At 41.8% G+C, this 23,102-nt stretch overlaps 1 protein-coding gene across 1 annotated transcript in view; it reads left to right on the forward strand.

Moving 5' to 3' along the window:
* LOC133351260 (mucin-like protein) overlaps positions 1-23,102 on the forward strand; it is a 56,165-nt gene extending 33,063 nt beyond the window's left edge. The window contains exons 11-21 of the mRNA XM_061566364.1: positions 12,623-12,739; positions 13,257-13,462; positions 13,788-13,854; positions 14,454-14,618; positions 14,860-14,976; positions 17,171-17,434; positions 17,542-17,688; positions 18,954-19,141; positions 20,761-20,941; positions 22,287-22,412; positions 22,828-23,102. Coding sequence (XP_061422348.1) covers positions 12,623-12,739; positions 13,257-13,462; positions 13,788-13,854; positions 14,454-14,618; positions 14,860-14,976; positions 17,171-17,434; positions 17,542-17,688; positions 18,954-19,141; positions 20,761-20,941; positions 22,287-22,412; positions 22,828-22,985 — 1,736 coding nt within the window. The 3' untranslated portion in view covers positions 22,986-23,102. The remainder of the gene's footprint in view (positions 1-12,622; positions 12,740-13,256; positions 13,463-13,787; positions 13,855-14,453; positions 14,619-14,859; positions 14,977-17,170; positions 17,435-17,541; positions 17,689-18,953; positions 19,142-20,760; positions 20,942-22,286; positions 22,413-22,827) is intronic.

The raw sequence follows: 23,102 nt of genomic DNA on the forward strand, positions 1-23,102 counted from the left end.
TATATACACGCAATCTCGTGTGCACAACACCCATACAACCAAATTTTTGGGTCCCCCTCTATAATATACACGCAATCTCGTGTGCACAACACCCATACAACCAAATTTTAGGGTCCCCCTCTATAATATACACGCAATCTCGTGTGCACAACAACCATACAACCAAATTTTTGGGTCCCCCTCGAATTTGTTACCAATTTCCAAACAGGTACGCACAAATAATAACAATCTCAACCCCAATAGTCAACCACTGCATCGCACCCCATAACCGTACAGAACGGTGTAACAGCACATGCAGTCAGCATATCGCGATCACACGCGTACATTTAAGCACAATAGCAAGCAGATCTGCAGGCAACCAACACACCATTAATCCTATTGTAACTTTGCAGCAACAACACAAATATTCTCTCTCTTGCAACAACCGCATCGCACACAGCACCTCGCAGCACAATACACCAAAAAAAATATTTTTCAATTAAGCCCGTCGCACACGGTAACCCACGAGATGGTACAGCGCAGGATACCCGACGCTCCCGAGTTAATAATTAACTTGACCATCAAGATAACAACTCCACGCCGCAGCGCACACACACTATTTGACACTCAGCAAGCACAGCAGACTCTCCTTCCATCCTCAACACACACTCATACACACTAATTGACACCGAGCAACAAGCAAATAACGCGTTCATCCAGAAAACACACACACACAGCCCGAACCATGCTCCACACGGCGGAGACATGCAAAAATCGCCCCGCCAGCACACGCTAGATGGGTGAGGTGTGTGTTAAGGCCGGGTGCGTATCGTTACGACTCGCCCGGGGCTGCAGCAAGCAGAGGACGCAGGGTGGTAACTTGAGACGCCTCGCAGAACTCGTCCGGCGACTTGACTGCTCCGTCGTCTCGCACCCGAGCCAGGACGGGAGAGCTCCCGTCCCAGCAGCTGCAGCGTCGGCGTCCTCTCCTCGCAGCTCCTCCTCGAAAACAGCAGCTCACAGCAGGTTGCTCACCCCGCGGCACCTCCAGATGGCAGCGCAAGGCTGCCTCTCCGCCGCGATGTTGAAGATGGCGGCGTCTTCCCGCCGCGGTGAAGACAAGATGGCGGCTTCCCGCCGTTTCTCCCCTGCCACGCCCAAGATGGCGTCTTCGTGCTACGTGGCAGATGGCGCTGGCAGCGCAGGAAAGGCGGAGGCCTGCGGATCACCATCGGGCCTCCCCGACGCCGTCCTCGGCGTGGTGAACTCACACAGTTGCGCCAGCACGATTTTCAAGGTCTCCATCTGCGCCGCCATCTGTCTCCATCGTAAGTTGGCGTCCTCTGGCACAGACAGGTCCACCGACGCGGCGACACCTTGCTCACCCGGACCCGTACTCGTTCCAGCACGGATCTCCTCTTCCATCGCAGGCAGGTCCACCGTCTGAGGAAGGTCGTCGTCTGATGATGTAGCAGATGATGGCGCAGGAATATTCTTTTTTTTCTTTCTCTCAGTTGTTTTGAGATGCCGTTTCACTTCTGACACCAGTGTAATAAAAGACTCGGACGCTTCTCTCTGACTCCGTGTCCTTTATTTGGGTTCGCGTTCTCTTTCCCTCACGGCACTCCTCCTGAGACTCTCTGCCTGGCAGCTCCGCAGCTGCCTTCGCTCCCGTAGCCTTCCGCGCTCCTGCAGCTCCGCTGCAGGCTCTTGGTGCAGCCCTCTGGCTGCTCTCACAGCAGCTCCACCGCTGCTCCCTGTTCCTCCGTGCTCGGTCACCGCTGGCCGGCGGTGCCGAGTCTTACCGTGTGTGGCGATCTCGCCACTCCCCAACCTCAGCCCTCCGTGGCCTCTGTGGCTATCTCGCCATCTCCAACCTCAGCCCTGCGTGGCCTCTGTGGCTATCTCGCCACTCTCTGCTCTATCCCCAACTCTCTTCCACCCCGCTGGCTGGCGCCGTCATGAGCCCCTCAGCCACCAGGCTGAGGCACGGCGACCACCCAACGTGTTCACCACCCTTCACTCCCCCGACTGACCCAGATGGCTTCCTGTCTCCCCGCTATAACTTCTCCCCCACGTGACCCTGACTCCTCCCTCTCGGATCGTCATATCCGCCCCGCCCATTTACGCCCGCATTACAATAGTATGTAGCTGCAGTAACTAAAACCACCACGTAAACAACTAAAGTATAAACTACATAGTATCATCAGTATACAATATATACTCTACAATAAGCTGAATTACTAACAGTAAGTAATAAATTACAATTCTACGTCGTAAAAAATATAACATGCTTCCATCTAAACTTTATTCTCTTACATCACACGAGTCTACACCGTACTATATACTGCCATAGACAAACCCAACTTTAAATTATATACTGTATTGTTATGAACCACCCTATATCTTATACATTATAATATTACACTATGTATTATTGTACCCACCCTAATTTATATCACACTGCTGTATATTCACTATACAATTACGATACTATATATTACTTTGTACATTGTATTAAGCATTACAATTTTATACTATTTATTATTATACAATCCGCTATACACTGTACCATTGACCGTCGTGTGAAAGATACTAAGAGGAAGCAACGAAATATGTCAATGGGAGAGTAGTGTTAGGAAACTTGCAGCGGAGCAAAGAATCCATTCCCTGCGGAGAAGACAATGCCAGTGAGTGGAACGCGGTCTGAAAGCCACCGTAAACGTGAACACAATCAGTTAAGATCCGAAATGGTTTATTACATCCTTCCTATGATTGCTAAGCCAGAATCCATCTTCTCGGTTGAAATTGTCTCTGTGTTTGTATATGTGGATCGCCTCATGAACGAATCTCTCATGGTAGCCAGATGGCTTGCAGAGAACCTCTGTCTTGGAGAAGTCAATATCATGTGAGCCCACTGAATTGTAACAGTGATATGCCACGGCTGAGGTGTTTGTCCTACCGTGTTTCAATTCTGCTTTATGTTCACGGATGCGGTCCGAGACATATCGTTTGGTTTCTCCAATGTAACTGCTACCACAGAGGTAACTTAGTTTGTAGACGCCAGGGTACTGTATGTCTGGAACCACATCTTTTACAGATGGGACCAGATCACGGATTTTTTGTACCGTTTTGAATCGGACCTGGATCTTGTGTTTTATCAGGATTTTGGAGATCTTTTTTGTGACCCCAGCAATGTAGGGTAAGGTGATGGTTTTGAAAGGCTCCTCAACAGGATCCTTCTTGATGGTTGGAGTGATGGCTTTGCGGATTGTGTAGTCGGAGTAACCATTAGCCTTAAGAGCTTGGCGTACGTGTTTGAGTTCACTGGCAATGTGTTCCTGGTCGGATATGCATTGGGCTCTATGGTATATGGTCTTGATGAGGGAATTCTTCTGGGATGGATGGTGTTGGGAATCCGGTTTTAGGTAAGCATCCGTATGGGTGGCTTTCCTGTCGACAGAGTGGCTCATTGAACCATCAGGTCTCCTTTTAATTAGGACATCCAAAAAGGGTAGCTTGCCATCTTTTTCGACTTCCATGGTGAATCTGATGGCTGGGTGTATGGAATTGATGTGGTCGAGAAATTGGTCTAGAGCAGGCCGGCCATGTGGCCAGATGACAAAAGTGTCATCTACGTACCTCTTCCATAAGGTTGGGCGTAGAGTGGCAGTCTGGATGGCGTCAGTCTCAAATTTCTCCATGAAAACGTTGGCTACAACCGGAGATGGGGGGGGGGGGCCCATTGTGGTACCCTCAGTTTCATACACCCAGCCATCAGATTCACCATGGAAGTCGAAAAAGATGGCAAGCTACCCTTTTTGGATGTCCTAATTAAAAGGAGACCTGATGGTTCAATGAGCCACTCTGTCTACAGGAAAGCCACCCATACGGATGCTTACCTAAAACCGGATTCCCACCACCATCCATCCCAGAAGAATTCCCTCATCAGGACTCTATACCATAGAGCCCAATGCATATCCGACCAGGAACACATTGCCAGTGAACTCAAACACGTACGCCAAGCTCTTAAGGCTAATGGTTACTCTGACTACACAATCCGCAAAGCCATCACTCCAACCATCAAGAAGGATCCTGTTGAGGAGCATTTCAAGACCATCACCTTATCCTACATTGCTGGGGTCACAAAAAAGATCTCCAAAATCCTGATAAAACACAAGATCCAGGTCCGATTCAACACAGTACATAAAATCCGTGATCTGGTCCCATCTGTAAAAGATGTGGTTCCAGACATACAGTACCCTGGCGTCTACAAACTAAGTTGCCTCTGTGGTAGCAGTTACATTGGAGAAACCAAACGACATGTCTCGGACCGCATCCGTGAACATAAAGCAGATTTGAAACACGGTAGGACAAACACCTCAGCCGTGGCAGATCACTGTTACAATTCAGTGGGCTCACATGATATTGACTTCTCCAAGACAGAGCTTCTCTGCAAGCCATCTGGCTACCATGAGAGATTCGTTCATGAGGCAATCCACATATACAAACACAGAGACAATTTCAACCGAGAAGATGGATTCTGGCTTATCAATCATTGGAAGGACGTAATAAACCATTTCGGATCTTAACTGATTGTGTTCACGTTTACGGTGACTTTCAGACCGCGTTCCACTCACTGGCATTGTTTTCTCCGCACGGAATGGAGTCTTTGCTCCGCTACAAGTTTCCCTTCGCTACTCTCCCATTGCCATATTTCGTTGCTTCCTCTTAGTATCTTTCACACGACGGTCAATGGTACAGTGTATAATAACAAATAGTATAAAATTGATATGCTTAATACAATGTACAAAGTAATATATAGTATCGTAATTGTATAGTGAATATACAGCAGTGTGATATACATTAGTGTGGGTAGAATAATACATAGTGTAATATTACAATGTATGAGGTATAGGGTGGTTTACAACAATACAGTATATAATTTAATGTTGGGTTTGTCTATGGCAGTATATAGTACGGTGTAGACTCGTGTGATGTAAGAGAATAAAGTTTAGATGGAAGCATATTATATATGTTTTACGACGTAGAATTGTAATGTATTACTTACTGTTAGTAACTCAGCTTATTGTAGAGTATATTTAGTATACTGATGATACGATGTAGTTTATACTTTAGTTGTTTACGTGGTGGTTTTAGTTACTGCAGCTACATACTATTAACACTCCTTCCCTTTATTAATGCTACCCCTATCCCCTCCCTTTGATGCTGCTAATCCTGCATAATGCACGGGCATAAGTAGTACTAATCACATACCTGCATTTCCCATATCCCCTCCCTTTGATGCTGCTAATCCTGCATAATGCACGGGCATAAGTAGTACTAATCACATACCTGCATTTCCCATATCCCCTCCCTTTGATGCTGCTAATCCTGCATAATGCACGGGCATAAGTAGTACTAATCACATACCTGCATTTCCCACAAATGTGCTAAATTCCTCTTGATATGCAAATTCTTTTGTCAAGGCGCCCTTTCCCCCCCTTCCAGCCCAGCTTATATATATGCTCCAAGCACGTGTGCTGTTTCATTCAGATGCTGTCGCCTCGACAGACCTGGTTTTCACCTGAGGACAGCTGCTTGCGTTGTGGCCGAAACGTCATGAGAATTACTTTATGTTTTATTTTTATTATTTTATTACTTCCCTTCTACGTGACTTTACCGAAAGAACCAAGAAGATAAATGGTAACTGTTTTGGTGAGTTTGAAAATGTAATAATTCATTGAAAAATCATCTTTTTTTAAGAGTTTTATACCGGATGATCAATTTATAACATTGCGCCATGGTGGTGAGATGTTAACTACCTTGCTTGGTATACAGGAGGTTGTGGGTTCGATCCCGATGTCTGTATATTTAGATTTTGCATGTTTTCCCAGTGGTAGCATGGTTTTTTTCTCCATGTCCGCTGTTGTTTCCCTCCACATTTAGAATCTACATGCGTTTAGAGTATTTGGCTGCTATAAATTTCTATGCGATAGGCCACTTCTTTGAGCTATCATTTGTAGCCAGGTCGCTTCTGAAAGGAGCTATATAGCTCAGTGGGCCTTGGTCAAATAAAAAATAGTTAATCGTTGAAATAGTTTATTGATTTCTAACGACCTTTTGGTGTACTGCAGAACAGGTGATTGAATATTGTATAAACAATGGCACTATATCTTATCGAGGAGAGCATTAAACGATCTAATATGTAGTATTGAGTTTGGTTAGAGACTTGTAGAGGCTTTGAAATACAATTGTTTCTTTCTCTATTGATTTCTCCTTATCATTGTAATGGGGGTGTCTAAAAATGGATCAACCTGTATTTCCATAACTTGATGCTACTACTATTTGGTTCTTTCGGTAAAGTCACGTATAAAGATAAAATAATAAATTAAATAATAGCATACTACGACGTTTCGATTGCAACACAAGCAATCATCATCAGGTATAAAAGAAATAGCAACAAAAATCTAACCAGAAAACTATAGAGAGACATATACGCAGACAGATATCACAAAGATACATAGAGAGAGAACACACATCGGCACACAGAGAGAGAACGTCTCTGTGACGAGGCCTTAAATAGAGAGAGGGGGCGGGGGCGGAGAGAGGGAGGGGTTAGAGAAAAATTAGCATGCCAATGAGTAGGACGACGCGTGGCACGGCACGCAAGATTGAAAAATTAGGAGAACGGGAGAAAGACACACTAAATTAAATAACCTAGCAAAATATCGAAATGTAATGTAATGAAACACAGAGAGTCGGTCAACACACAATTAACGGATAGCCTGGTTGATTACGTATTTCAAAGATTGCTAAGTTAGAATTTAATTGTGAAAATTCCAAAGAGAGGACACAGGCAGAGAGAGAAAACAAAAAACCCAGAGAGAGAGAAAAAGATAAACTTAAAACTTCCCCGTAGAAGTGGTTCAATCTTAATTTGGAGCTTTTGTGACTGCAGGAATTACTATTTGGTTCTTTCGGTAAAGTCACGTATAAAGATAAAATAATAAATTAAATAATAGCATACTACGACGTTTCGATTGCAACACAAGCAATCATCATCAGGTATAAAAGGAATAGCAACAAAAACCTAACCAGAAAACTATAGACAGACATATAAGCAGACAGATATCACAAAGATACATAGAGAGAGGGAACGTCTCTGTGACGAGGCCTTAAATAGAGAGAGGGGGCGGGAGCGGAGAGAGGGAGGGGTTAGAGAAAAATTAGCATGCCACGCGTCGTCCTACTCATTGGCATGCTAATTTTTCTCTAACCCCTCCCCCTCTCCGCCCCCGCCCCCTCTCTATTTAAGGCCTCAGCACAGAGACGTTCTCTGTGTGCCGATGTGTGTTCTCTCTCTATGTATCTTTGTGATATCTGTCTGCTTATATGTCTGTCTATAGTTTTCCAGTTAGATTTTTGTTGATATTTCTTTTATACTTGATGATGATTGCTTGTGTTGCAATCGAAACGTCGTAGTATGCTATTATTTAATTTATTATTTTATCTTCATACGTGACTTTACCGAAAGAACCAAATAGTAATTCCTGCAGTCACGAAAGCTCCAAATTAAGATTGATGCTGCTACATTCGTTGTATCGAATACATCAGTATTTTAATAAGATTAACTTTGTGTTACTTTAACACACTTTGTTTTAGATGTTAGAATACCTATGGTAACAGTGTATGATTTCTGCAAAGTATGTTGTTACTTTGTTGGATATTTGTTTAAAAATCCACCTTGAATGATTAAGCGATTTGAAAACATACGGAATCAGAATTTGACCATAAATGTGTTTTTGTTGATTAGATTTGCGTATTTTTATTAAATTTCAAAGTAATAATTGTATTGTACACATTACATTGAAAACTAAAAATGTACTATTTAGGCAAACGAAAGTAGTATTAAAGAAGACAGTATATCTTGATTTTTTTTTATGTTTGATTTTGTTGATGACAATTGGATACATTTAAATTGCAATTGAAAGTCTAAATAATAACGTATCATTATTTATTTGAATTATATTGTTGAATCGTCATTCTTTAAAATCCTCTCAAGATGTTTGAGTCGTCCAACATTTATGCATGAATGAGTTGTGTGTTAATTTCTCTAATCTCTTACATGAGTGTTTGGATGATGTTTTTTTTTTCTTCCCATCATTCCTTCCCTTATCAGTGGATACGGAAATAGCCTTTACATTGAACCAATCTCACTGTCGCCAAATGTCACCATACGATATCGTCCAGACCAGGCTGTTGGAACAAATACAGGTATTCATATGAATTTGTAGTGATCAAATGTGACTGTATACATGTTATAGAATTGTTTGCAAGAGTGGATATTGTAGGTTTGTGTTCTTGGTCGTGTGAATTTACATGCCCATTAACTCTATACGAAGAAAATGTTATTAATCAAATAACAAATTCGTTATACAGTTGAGAAATATTAATAGGAACAAATAGAGAAACGCAATTGTAAAAGTGCAATGCACAACATGGAATTGTAAATGTACGCACACTGCGCACTTTACAATTGCATTCCTTTATGCATTCGTACACATTTTCCGCATCCAACGAACTTAAGAGCTGCATTCTCTCCTGTGATGAATCAATTAAACCGTTTAAACATTTTAAGATGAAGATACTGCAGCATGACAGCAAGGTGGATAGTCTTCAGACTTGCTGTGCGTCAATGTTGTCATGCAACACGTAGCAGCACAATGTATGGTATATTGCAAACCGGTATTTTTTCGGTTTCTGTAAAAAAAAAGATACGCCTCTGTTGAAATACCCTGTCCTTTGCACGTGAATGAAAACACCTGCACACTACTGTCGTAGATCCTATCTTGGTGTCAAAATGCATCTTGACATTGGGATGTTGGCGTGACTTTGTCAGAAGCCAGCACACTTTGCAATTCCATTGAGATTGTCTTAGAAAAGTTAAAAAAAAATATTTTACCACACAGTGTCTAAGTAGGGAGTATTATAACCATGGCTTTTGTATAAAATTGACCATATTTTGAAGGTTGGCATTTCCCAGGCAATTGGTTTTCAATTAACCACTCGCAAAAAATGTACAACCCTTCCATGCGGTGGTGAATAAACTTGAAAAGAAGAACATATGGATGTCTGTCTGTTAGTAAATTACGATATTTTTTGTGATTCTCATTGTGTGGCATGCTGCTGAACTATTTTAGTGACGATGCCACGTAATGGAAGATGCACAAGTCACACCACGTGTTGAGAAAACCCCCAAATTTATTAAATATCACTCGGTTCTTTTTGGGACCACATTATCCGACCCAGATTTAATTAGGATACTCGTCTGGAGTTATGGTGTCCTTATTCTTAGACTATATTGAATGTATTCACCATATTTCATACAGTTTTGCAACTTTAGCAAGTTCATTAGACAGTTTGTAAAGTGTTTGTAAACTCATTAATATATTGACTGTATTTCAAATGAATACTACATTTTTGTTGCTATGTATATTCAATCAATACAATTTGAATTGGTTTGGTGCCATTCACAATAATTTGTCGCAAGATGCTTGACAAATACAGATACACGGTAATAAACAATTAAAAACAATAATAAATTATGCATCAATGTAAACAATTCAAATTATTCAATACAGAGATAAATTAAAATGCAATCTAAACTCTTATAGTACAGAAGATTAATTCACTTCTGGATAAAAGGCTCTCTTATGACTTTCGGTCATGGGGATTGTTTGACCCATGCTTCAATAAGCTGGCCATAGTGTGCAACGATTAGTGCACTGCGCTACGAACCCGGCGAGTTTGATTCTAGCTAATAACACCAGTGACGATTATCTGAACTAGATCTGGGCCTCCCCTAGGTCGACTCAGCCTCAAATGGTGAGTAGTGTAAGCATCATCACTGGGGAGACAAAGACGTCCGGGCGTGGTATTAACCACCCACCCCCTCATGTGCCATGGTGGCCTTCATAGGTGCTCACTTACAGCACTTGCCCTCACAGTCTGTTAAAGGCTATATGGGATATCTTTATCTCTGCTGGTCAATGTGGGTTGGTGAAGGTTGGGTGCCCAGGACTGATTAGGTGTAACTTACCACTGATGTTAGCCATGATCAGGAATCAAACTCAGGCGCTAACCATTGCTGGCCACCTGGGTTTGATTCCTAGCCACGGTGAACATCATTGTTCTGGCACGCTAGGCACTGCACTTTCACCAATCCATACTGACCAGTGTCGTGAGGTGCGACCAAACAACCTTTTTGATCTAAAGGGCTTTATCCAGCAGTGGATTGGTAAAGGGCAATGCTGGTATGTTAAAAAGATAAGGCATTGTGTGTTCAACGAAAAATCTTGACAGCAATCACGAAACATTCCTGACACATTCGTCATGAGCACTGGAACTCGTACTTGCAGATATGAACTGCTTTCGTCGCACTTTGTTTATGCTCAGTGTTCTTTTGTGTTAACATTACAATGCAACATGTCTGAGGAAAATGCTGCTTCATTCAATACAAGGTCAAACACTTACCCTTAAAAATATTGTTTTTATGTTCATGTAACTCATTGCGAAATATTACCTGCTTTTCGACAAGTATGAGAAATTTTACAACGCTACCTTCACAATTAACTCCAAAGCGTTGTTTTCCAGTTGTCAGGGCCATGATATAGCTGGTTGCAACTGCCCAAAGCATGTAATTATTGTAATGTGTTGCATACATGTCAAAGTGTGTCATATATGGCCACATTAAAGAAGACACTTGGTTTCCCATATTTTCCAAAACAGCAATAAAGACAATGCACTTAAAATGTGTTTTCTGAATGCTTCAGAGAGTCCAGGGGATTAATTGTTTCATGATCAGCATGGAAAGCAAACATCAAGTAATTCCCGTAGGGTAAAACAGTTGTATTCACGTAGAGAACTGAGTGTATTACAGCACCAGTGTGCATACATTTCAAATTCTCTCATCATCATCTGGCTTGGTCTGTCCACTGCTGGTTGAAGTCCATCCAATTTAAGATGCGTATTTCGCTAGTTAACACCTTTTGTGGAGATCAACCCTATGCTCTACATTATTAGGGAGTCATGAAAAGAGGATGCTCTATCTTGGTGTATATTTCACCTTCTCACTAAGGTATATGCTTAAACAAAACAATTAAAATACATAGACATATATAGCAGTGCTCTTAAATACATGTTTTATATGATAAAATTATTTGACTCCATTGCAGGCTTGAAGGGGAGATCAACACTCAGGTTGGATCTTAACTCATTGAATACCAAAAATCCAAAACGCGAATGCCTAAATTGGTATCAAAGTGAGGGATACGCCCCCTACTTCAGTCCCTTCACTACCTGCCCTTGCTTCTACTGGCAAGGGTATTTTGACATGTCCTACGTTGACGGGAACATCATACAAATGTATGGCTACAATCCTCCCTACGTCTCAGGTACGTTTGTAATATTTGCTGTTTTATGTCTGATTTGGTTCGCGATAACGGTGCTCATGGTGGTGATGTGATTTTTTGTTTACATTTTCTTGTCGGAAACAAGATCATGTGTCGATATTTATTGCATAAATTAATCTGTACCTTGAATTATATTACTGGAGCTGTTCTGAAGCAATTTAATATGCAATTTATTTCTCCTCATGTACTTATATTCTGCATATAATTGATTTCTGTAATGTTCACAATTGAGAACTTTTGTAACTATCTTGCAAAAAATTTGAATTCGCATTTGTTAAACCACGGAAGCAACTAATGCCATGCTACCTTTCACTCTGTCCAAACACATTCTCACACCTGCATCCTCTCAAAAAACAAATACTGGACTGGCAACGTGTGCAATTTAGGAGCATCTCGGAGTCTGCAGAGCCTTTGGCCAGACTACAATCGTGGAGGGGTGAGATGCCACTATAGCTGGTCGGGCTCTCTGCTGTCTGGTGGGTACGAGAGGTATCTGCCCACTCCTTGGAACTATTGGTCGTGGTGGTGGTGGGGTGGGGCGTATTATATGCAACAACAAAGACAAGAATATCAACGTAAGTTACTTAAACGATACGCTATTTCACTAAAAATAAAGTGGTGCTATTGTAGAAGTCATGTGATGTCATGGGCATATTTGAAACATATCGAACTAAATGTTTCAGACTTTGTAATCGTTTTGCACGATACGATACTTACAATTCAGCAATTTGATGATAAAGACGTTGGCAGATGCAATTGTATTTCACACCCGTATCATCTCGTTGTTGTCCTCTGATGTCCTTCAAGTACGAATGTAGATTGTTTAAAGGTTATTCACCTGCAGTACACTCAATCATAAGCCTGCCATTAGTCTTGTAAGCATTGTGACTCTACAATCTGTCATGCTTATAATGCACACGTGGTCAGTTTCTCAAGAAAAGTATTCAATATTTACATGGACAGCGAAAATCATGATCCAATTACATTTTGTCTTTGTATTGTATTTGTTTGATATAGTGTAGTATCGCAATATCGCAGAACCCTACCCATAGTTGTATCTTCGTTAGTCGAATACATGTTTCAGTTGCTTAATGAAGTCTCAAAACAATACTTTACAATGAGTGATTGACTAACATTTTATTACGTCTTCATTGTTTTGCTCAAATTAGAAAAGGAAGCGGATCCCTACCGATACTGCTGTCAGTCTGGAGATAGTCGGCTGTGTCGCCTGTACCAAGAGAAACGCCCTCGCAACCAATGCTCCTTCTACAGGCCTCCCTTCTTCGGTGAGTCTCACAGTCTCTTCGCTAAATAGCATATTTATATTACATGTATGTTCAGAAACGCAACATGCGTGATCCCGTCAGGATTGTGCTTGCATAGTGCTTCGATGAACACTCTGCAAGGATTTTGTGGTTGGCAGTACAGCAAAATGGATAGTTTTACTGCACTTCTATGCTGCCCCCCCCCACCCCTTTTGTGTATGCTTGGCAAATTCACCAACCTGTATGGACTAGCATAGTGGTGAAGCATTGTCACGTGATCACTTGCGAATTGATGGAGGGGCAATTGTATTATTAAGACAGAGCCAACATATAAATTACATCCTATCCACATAAAACATTTAGAATTGAGTAAAATATCTTTCCGAAAAATGTGACTGCAATTATAGAATATGTAATTGCTTACCTGCCAGCACAGTTCTACAAACACTTGCATGCACATTTATGCATGCAGATGTGTTTTACTGTGTTAACTCTTGAACGTGCACAACCTGCTGTCATATTTTTCTTGCATTGGCAGCGTTTCTCCTTGGCGACCCTCACATCACGACGCTGGACAACGTCTCGTACACCTTTAATGGCCTGGGAGAGTACACGGTCTTGGAGGTGTCTACCGATCAAAACGATTTCACCATGCAAGCCCGGACGGCGATCGCAGGGTCCAATGGGACCTCAAAAGCCACGTCGTTTGTGGCCATCGTGGCCCAAGAAAATGGCAGCAGCAAGGTGGGTAGGGAAATGGCTTTAGCGCTCAGCTTACCCCCTAACCCTTCGTCGTTTTGTTAACGTTTGTGGACAGGTGCACTTATGACAAAGTTGGCACAGTAGGGGGGGCACAGGTGGTGCATCGGCCAGTCATTTGAGTGAGTCAGCCCATGGCACCTGGGTCTGTCCCATGACCTGCTGCCAGTGGGCGTTTGACACTTCACGTGGCCCTAACGTGCACATAGCCTGGCACAAGTGCCACGGTGATGTCACCGCCACTTTGTGGCAAATGGCAGTTGTTGTTGTGAAGACGAAGTGCACCTGTAACGAGCTTTTGTGTTCACAGGTTGAATGGATTCTCAAAGACAACATCACTGTCGTGCTATTAGATAGTCAAGTTACTCAAGTCTCAGGTACCCCCTTTGCATTGAGGTGCACATACACTTAATATATAGTCATTGAACAATGCTGTGTGTGATTCTTTTTTGTGACATATGCAATGCATCACGTTTTTTTACGTATGATTTGATGTTTCATCATAATATACCAAAAAGTTCAGTCGCAGTCAGTACATACATTGAATGTTTCCTATTGCTTACAGAAAAACAAACCCCAGTAAGGATATTTTGTAAATTAGACCTTCGTAAAACCATCCTTGATAACTAAGTTAATGCGTTCCTGGATAAGAAATGATAATTTTGCTGTTCTCAAATGTGGTTTGTGGCTGTAAACGTTTTGCTCGGCACGAAATCCCACGTTTGCCTCCGTGGGATATCAAGCTGGAAGCTTGTTTGGAGAGTTCCTGAGAGGCTCCTGAAGAAGGTTCTTGTACGTGGAGCAAAACGTTGGACATCATGCTGAACAATACCTGATGCAACCAGAAAACACTTTGGAGACACACAGTACAGCGTGACGGCGAAAACGTACACATTAGTATTGCATGTGTGATCTTCGCTGTAGCTTATATATATTAAACATTTGTAATTTTTTTCATTTCAACGTGCTTTGTTAGAAAACAAAACGTTTTTCAACCAGACGTCAGTCGAGCTTTCGTATGGGTCAGTCATCGCGTCGTTCCCATCGGGTATCTCCGTGAATGTGACGGCTTCTTACGGGGCGCTCAACTTCATCACCCTGCTACCCCAAAAATTCGTCAATCAAACGCAAGGCTTGCTGGGTGAGATGTCCATCCATCCCACTCACCGCCACCACCACACCAAATGCTCATCTACCTCTGTCGGTCTGTGGGTTGTCTCCTTACGAAATGTTTTTTACTTGTGTCTCCAATAAATAACAGCTGACACATATAAATCATCTCAAAAATACAAACGCAGTATTTAAATATATTTTGTGATGCATGTAATTTGTGTGAGTGTTTTAAAAAAAAAAATTAAGTGTATTCCATATTTTACTGGCAGGTGTTTTCAACGGTGATCCTAAAGATGATTTTAAATCTAAGAATGGCACTGTGCTGCCCTTTGATGGAACAAATATCCCTCCAGAGAACCAGCTATACTATGATTTTGGAGTCACATGTGAGTAGTTTATACATTTTCTCAAATTGTGTCGGCTGTGTGGGTTGTTTGACCATACTTCACCATGCTTATCAGTGCAGATTAGTAAAATTGTGTGACAAGGGGGGAGCAGGAGCAATTCAGATGTCATTCGGCAAGAATTTGACATACAGCCTCCTGACTAACTTTGGTTATTGAACCAATTTTCTCCAATTTCCCTTCACATGTGTAGTAAGAGAAGCTAGCAGAGAAACACGTGCATTTTCATGGCAATATGCGTTTATATATGAGCATTTATATTGATACAGCTGAACAATTCTTAATACAGTAGAACTCCTTTTAATGATAGAAATTGGTTCCATTGAACAGGTCGTTACGTGATTTAGTCATTAAGCGAATATAGGAAATATATGTTAAAAGCTAAATTCGTTCCCATAGCATCGAAAGTTGCCCTTTTTTGACCCACAAAACACATACTTTATAATATTTAAACAATGGATATTAATACATAAACATACTAACAACATTGGAAACACATAATATTAAAAGAAACATGGTTAATCAATGCATTACATTAATATTTGCTGTACCTACAACAGCCCATCGTTAACAGGAGAATGGCGGGTAAGCGAACACATTGGGCTCTTTGGAGGCACTACACTACTATACACTACGCTAATATGCACTACGCTACTATACACTACACTACTATACACTACGCTAATATACACTACACCATATACTACACATTGGGCTCTATGAAGGTCCCGTCGTTAAGCGATTCGTCATTAACAGGGGTGGTCGTTAAGAGGAGTTCTACTGTAAACGCCATTGCAATTAAAAAAATTTGAGTCTTGCTATTGTAGGGGTGTTACGGAGGGGCTGTTATACAATGGGATCAGATGGGAAAGAAACACAGTGGGCGTGGCTATGTCGGTGCACGGGAAGGTGCTCCCAGCGACGTCCGCATCGGGCAGCCTGGGGGGCTGACTCGGACCTGGGATCCCCCGGGGCCCCACCCCTCAGCGGGGGTTTTGGTATAAAAGGGGATGAGCCGGAGGGCTCAGGGAGAGATGTTGAAGCTAACCAGTGAAGACTGAAGATCGTCATAATAGAGCCCTGGACTCCCCTGGATCGCCGCCCTTATGAGGGCCGAACAGGATCGAGCCAGTGGCGTGGTCCCGAGAGCCAGAGCCGGTGCTCTTGTAAGAGCTGGTCTGGGACTCCGGGTACCGTGAGCCCGACTTACCAGTGTCTGGCTAGCTAGCCTCCCCTAGCCCGTTAGTGGAGGACCCAGAGGTAGGCTAGGCGTAGCTAGAGAGTGTATCCCCAGTTAGACGGGTGAGGGGGCCGATACCCCCTCCAGTGTTGTATGTCAGTGTTGTGCTGTACCGACACATAATACGTGTGCCTCCAACCCCGGCGTCCAAGTCTCCTGGAACACTATTACACTATGTTCATGCAATCAGCACAATTTACATATGTTGTCGCGTGGCTTAAAAAAAAACACCTGAAAGAGTGGCCAAATAAAATTAAACAAGGAAGGTATTTCAGACGACTCGTATAGAACTGCACGTGAGCATTCAAATTCTTTTTTACATTTCATGTCACAACAACGTTTGATCTTGTTGTCATCGATCTCAAAACATATATTCAGTTTGTGAATGCTTTCTGAGGAATCACGCATTGCCGGCGTACGTCCTTGTTTAAGGTTCACTGCTTTTTGAGTGGAGTGTTATGGGTAAATTTTGGCTTAGAGACTAGAAATCAGTCAATTTATTTCCATACCAGGTATCTAAGAATACAAATTTTGTACGTGTTTTATTGAATTAAACTGATTTGGTAAGTAACCATCATTTAGTAAATGTTAACATCTAATTGATTAGCGTTAACTATGATGATGATCAAATATTAGCGAGTATTAAGATTAAAACTATTTAAAAAGGAATACATTATACATATAACTGTGGCTCTTGCAACTGATTTGGTAAGTAACCATCATTTAGTAAATGTTAACATCTAATTGATTAGCGTTAACTATGATGATGATCAAATATTAGCGAGTATTAAGATTAAAACTATTTAAAAAGGAATACATTATACATGTAACTGTGGCTCTTGCAACAGAATGACCTACGATTAAAATGCCTAGTACAACGTTGCAGGTGCATACATTCTTGTTATATTCACCGTTTTAAAAATTGTATATTTACAGGGCAAATCGCTATAAACACGAGCTTGTTTTCCTACAACACCAGTGCTGGGGAGAGCTGGCACACCTACAACAACAACAGCTTTGTGCCGATGTTTTATGAAGAACTCCTGAATCGGACATCAGCCGAAAAGCTGGCCAACGTCAGCGCTTCCTGCGGAGGGCAAAAGGACTGCATTTTTGATGTGCTCAGCACTGACGACCCCAATTTTGGAATGGCCACGAAGAACAGCGCTGGAGAATTTGGATCGCAGGGCCAAACACTGCGTGGGTTTTATTCGTATTTTTTCTACGAACAAGTGTTTATGTTATTAAATGATGAGTAAAAAAAGGTGAAAACTACTAAAAAAGCTTTGAATATTTTTTCGTTGCAGAAAACTTCCCTCCCAACATTACAAGCAGCGGACAGCTCTCGACCAAAGTGAATTCCACGGTGTGGGCCAGAGTAATTGCAGAGGACCCCAATAACGACACCATTGTCTTCACCCTTACGACAAACTCATCAGGCCTCACGATTACAAGTGGGTTATTAATGTCTATAAGGTGACCTTATTAGAAATTTCTATTACTTGAAAATTTACATCGCTGTCCGATGTACATTCAGAGTGCAGCGCCCGTTGTTCGGTGTGATGTCTGATGTTTCTTTCTACGTGCTGGAAAATTAAGTTCCTTAGGAGCTTCAGAAACTGAAGCTCCTAAGGAACTGAATTTTCTGAAGCTCCTAGGAAGACATCGGAGAGCTGTACAAAACACAACCGCGTACATCCATGCTGTAGTAAAATAAGCATTCGCCAAGATGAGACTCCAGGCCAAGGGCTCACCATGCTCATATGACTTTCTCTGTTGGTTGCCCAAAGCCAGTGGTGAAAATTCCACATTTTGCCATGTCGGGGTTATTCTTTCCATATGATGGTCACTCTTACATTTCAAAATGATTTAACATAATACCTATATTATAAAGTATATATTACAAAGGGAGAATTTATATAATACTTTTTTTCCACTGGCATATCCAAGCCAAGCTAATGAGTGCATGGCCCTCCCGATACGGGTGGTTTTCCACTGGCTAATTGCCGTGCCGAGCCAGAGCCAAACAGTGATACGCTTGCTTCACAAGCCATCTGAATATGGCGGGTTTAACTTAATCAACCATTTCACCATTGCATCTGCGACCGGTCTCCAAGCAAGTGAGAGCATAGTTCGAGGGATATGGCTGTCACTTTTTGGACACATTGCCCCGTCTTGATGCACAAACTCCAGAAATTGGTGCACTTCAGTTGGCGGCTGGCATTCTAAGTGGACTGCGACCCTCAAAGGAATGCCCACCACCGTTGTGGTACCCCCCCCACCCCCCGTGATACACGGGTCAAACAAATCACTCGAAACACTGGTATGGCAGCAAGAGCAGTTTATGCTAATGCTGTCGCAAGAGGTCACACGTTTGGCACAATCGTTATTCCTTCGCTATGTCCGATGAATGAATGGCCAAATATGGCTGAGGGGGGCTAATTACACGTTCATTGCATGTAACGTCAATAAATAAACTGTGACAACAGCGTCACTACACGCCTCGACTTTCTCACTGTGTGCGAAGTCAGCGGCACGACTCAGCTTCTGCATTGAAAAATGTACGTGGTGTCTCCTGAGCTGTGCCAGCCTTGCACGGCATGGCCCCAGCGCGGCCTGTTTGTCCAATGGAAAAAGAGGTTTAATTGGCACGGAGACTAAAATAAGGACACAGAATCAGCAATCTGAAAAGTTTTTTTTTTGGTGCGGGTTGTTGCAGGCGATGGGAATTTGACGTGGAGTCCCAGAAGCTCGGAGCCAGCGTTTGGCGTGGTGAGCGCCAGCGACGGCAAGGCCTCCTCTGCGCTGCTGCTCAACCTCACTCTGTGCAACTGTAGCGCGAACTCCATGTGCCTCTCCAACCAGACCACCCTAAGCATCAATGGCAGCGACGGATCCACTTTTAAGGTCTGCCAAACAATCTGCCCGCTTGTACCCTTCTTATAAGAAAGCGTATTTATGGCTCTGATTTATCGTTGCTGTATTGTAGCAGTTTCACCATGGCACTCTTCGTGCATGCTGCTGCAGGGAGTATGACCGACTTATTATTTCTTCTTGATTTGAAGCTTTCGTGACTGCAGGAATCAATACTCTTTGGTTCTTTCAGTAAAGTCACGTAGGTAGAAAATGAATAGATCACGACTTTTCGATCGCAACACAAGCAACCGTCATCAGGTGAAACAAACACAGCAGGAGAACTTCATGTCTTACCAATTGGCCTGCTCTTGTATATTATATCACGTGTCCTTTAATGTATGTATTTCAATAGACCACACACTTTGATAATGACTCAAATATTTAAAGCATTTAGAATTAAAAAGTTTGCATGTGAAATCATCCAGAGAAACTAAGCTGTGCTCATGTACCACAGAATGACAATAGCACAAACAAATGTTTTATGGTTAGCAGTTTTTCAGTATTACAAAGCAGCCAGGATACTTGTTACAATCCATACATTAATTGGATCAGATTTTTAATGTTTCACTCAAGATGTAAGCATTGATTTGTTGTGGTAAGAATGTATTATTTAGGTCCATGTGCTTATTGTGTTTAGTTTGTTGTCATTCCCCGCACCTCTAATAAGCATGGTTGCCTTCGTATGGTGCGAAAGAAGTTCAACATATATACTTACATATAATTTCTGTGATTAGGTTTATGTTAATCCACCAGCCACTGCAGATTCTACTTACATTACAATATTAACTAACAATGTTTTTGTTAATCAAATTGTGAGGAGGCAAAGAGTTAAATGCCCTGGTATTAAGGGTTATTGTAATAGCACCTTTTCTTTTCTATATTAAGAAAATTAACCAATGCATATTCACTCTTAAACAAAACAATATCCTTTGTTCTGCGTTTAAAGTTAGCGTGCATCGTGAAGTTACGTCCGGACGACGAGGAAACAATCTGCGACAAAGCATCAGCACTTTTTTGTAACAAAAGCCTTTATTTCCTTTTATTGTTTTAACAAAATAATGACCAAAACATATATTTGGCATACTTTTCTGTCATCAGTGTGGACACTGTTGCTGACAAGTTAATCTTAATATTTCAGGGAATGTAAACATTCTGGGGTTCCTATGACAACGGAGTGTGCGGCTTTTTGTATCGGACGCGTCGTATGTTTTACGGTCACATATGCTGCTGTTATTTATGACGTGCCAGTTGCTGTATTTCACTGTGGTCACGATGAGTCAACGTTAATAAATACCAGAAAATGTATAATTGCATATGAAACCGAATGTTATACAATGGTCACTGATATTACTTAATTGCTTTAAAAAAATATTAATAACAAGTGCAAGTTTTTAAAACATATTTCTAAATATATATCTGTAATGCTCTAACAATTGATATTTTAATGGTGTTATTTTTGTCAGAAGGAAAACACAAGCCGTGACTTGTATATTGCAGCACTATTTAGCATTTAATTGAGTTTCGGGAAACGTCTGCCAAAAGTTGGATAATTTATTTACGTTTTAATTTTGATCATTCCCTTTTTGTTAAATGTCTGCGATTGCCTGAAGGTTTCCGGCTGTCTGTGTGATCCTGGCTACGCGGGAGCGTACTGCACGGACGACTACAATGCCTGTGTAGACAGCCCTTGCCATCCTGGAGTGAACTGCACGGATGATCCTGCACCCTCCCTAGGCTTTTCGTGTGGGCCCTGTCCCGTTGGGCTCACAGGCAACGGGAGCAAGTGTTTCGGTGCGTACAGTTTGCTTAATTTGCTTTTCTCATTTCATGTTCTCACGTGTAAATTGTAATTTCATGAAATATTTATTATATGAGTATGCTCTGTAGCAGTGGCGGCTCCTGCAAAATCTCTCAGGGGGGGCAAATGTCTGGATGATTGATAAGGATAAGGTCCACCCATGCAATGGATAAATTAACAGCTTAAGCATGTAAAGGCAACTTCACTTCTTTAATATTAATGAAAAATAAAGTGACTCTTACAATACATCTTGTTTGTTTCTATACTCACTATTATTACAATCCACTCAGTTTATTTTATTAAAGATTCCACTAGGTGGCGACAAATAATATTTTTGACTGAAACGTGCTTACGTATGATGACGTAAGCACGTTAGTGCGAGCCCTCCCGGAAGCCATAGAGAATGCATTGCAGCGCCCGCCGTTCGAAAAAAAACATCTCTGAATGTAAGTCTATGGGAACACTCTGGGCGATTCTCAGCCAGAGTGAAATCGCCCAAAAAGAGGCGGTACTCCACAGAACGTGACATGACGCTGATTGGACTATATCCAGAGGCACAGTAACGGCTAGCGTAACTCTGTGGTTGAATGACATTGGTGGTGCGTCGCCCAATCGCCCTAATGAAGAAACCGCCCCTGCTCTGTAGACTATATGAGACCTCCTTTACCAGTGGCAAAATATAGTAATAGGTTTTTACCCTTTCAACTGGTACAAAAACTGACACCTTTATACAAGGGATCATGTTTGCAGTAACCACAACACAAGCAGTCAAAATGCAAACAAAAAGAAACAACTCTGATAATGATATGCACTGTCCTTGAAGTTGATTGGTCCACACCCGAGACAGCTTTTACTTAGAGCCTAGTTTCCATTGGTGTTGGACCAGATGACGCCAAAAGGCTAGGCTCTAAGAAAAGCTGTCTCGGGTGTGGACCAATCAACTTAAATGACAGTGCATATCATCAATATTGTTTCTTTTTGTTTGCATTTTGACTGCTTGTGTTGTGATTATTGCAAACATCATCCCTTGTATAAAGGTGTGAGTTTTTGTACCAGTTGAAAGGGTAAAAACCTATTACTATATGCTCTGTAGGTTAGTATTAATGCTGTCTATATTATGTATGGCTTATAAGTTATGATTGTTACTTGGTGGTGATGGTGTGGTGATGTTCATGATGGTGGTGATAACCCTGGTTGCTCTTGACGCTCTTGCTTGCAAATTGAGAATGCAACAGGGTTTTGGGGTTATTAAGAGAGAATGCAGAAAGGTAAAATATATATTTTTGGAAACGATTCAACTACATTGTATTTTCTTTGCTTGATCTCTGCCTTTTGTAGATGTGGACGAGTGCGTGTTACAGCTGTCTACGTGTAATCAAACGTGCACGAATATATTTAATGGCTACACGTGCAGCTGCAATGAGGGCTACCGTAATGTCACCATGAACAGCGACAGATGTGAAGGTATTTTGAGGCTTTGGTATATTTGTCAATTATGTAGCACAAGTAATGTAAAAAAGTATTCTCGTCGGAAAAAAACCCCACTTAAACATGGCTTCCTTGTATGTTTTGCACTTTTGTTATTTTTTTAAGTCTAAATATACTTCCCATAGTCTACAAGTTTTGCATGAAGCAAAGCATAGAAGCTGTGAAGCTACTCATGGTTTGTTGAAATAATAAAATGTGGTCAAACAGCATTCCCCTGCCCGGCTTTTTCATATTAAAACATGCATTTTACTTACATTTGAATGTATGTTGACATGTTAAGGCAGCACATTGTTTTCAAATGTTTGTATCCGAGATTTGACCTGGAACTAAAAATGTGAACCCCATTCAACTGTGAGCCATTCCTTACGTGTTTTTGTGTTGTTTTGAACAGACATTGATGAGTGTGCCCTGAATTCATCTCTTTGTGTCAACAATGCCCATTGTGTAAACACACCTGGACACTATGACTGCAGATGCATTGCTGGCTTCAGAGGAGATGGATTTATGGTTTGTCAAGGTAAAACAATCGCTGCATCCGTGCATGTTTAGGTCTGATTGTCTTTGTGATACCAGTAACTTAACCCAATACTTTTAGTGGGGGCATCTCTCATAATTTGAATGAGGTTTATTCATCTACCAAACGGTGCTTTCTTGAAAGTCTCGAAA

This window comes from Lethenteron reissneri, chromosome 36 (genome assembly GCF_015708825.2).
Source record: "Lethenteron reissneri isolate LAM-NWPU_2019-01 chromosome 36, ASM1570882v1, whole genome shotgun sequence".
NCBI lineage: Eukaryota > Metazoa > Chordata > Hyperoartia > Petromyzontiformes > Petromyzontidae > Lethenteron > Lethenteron reissneri.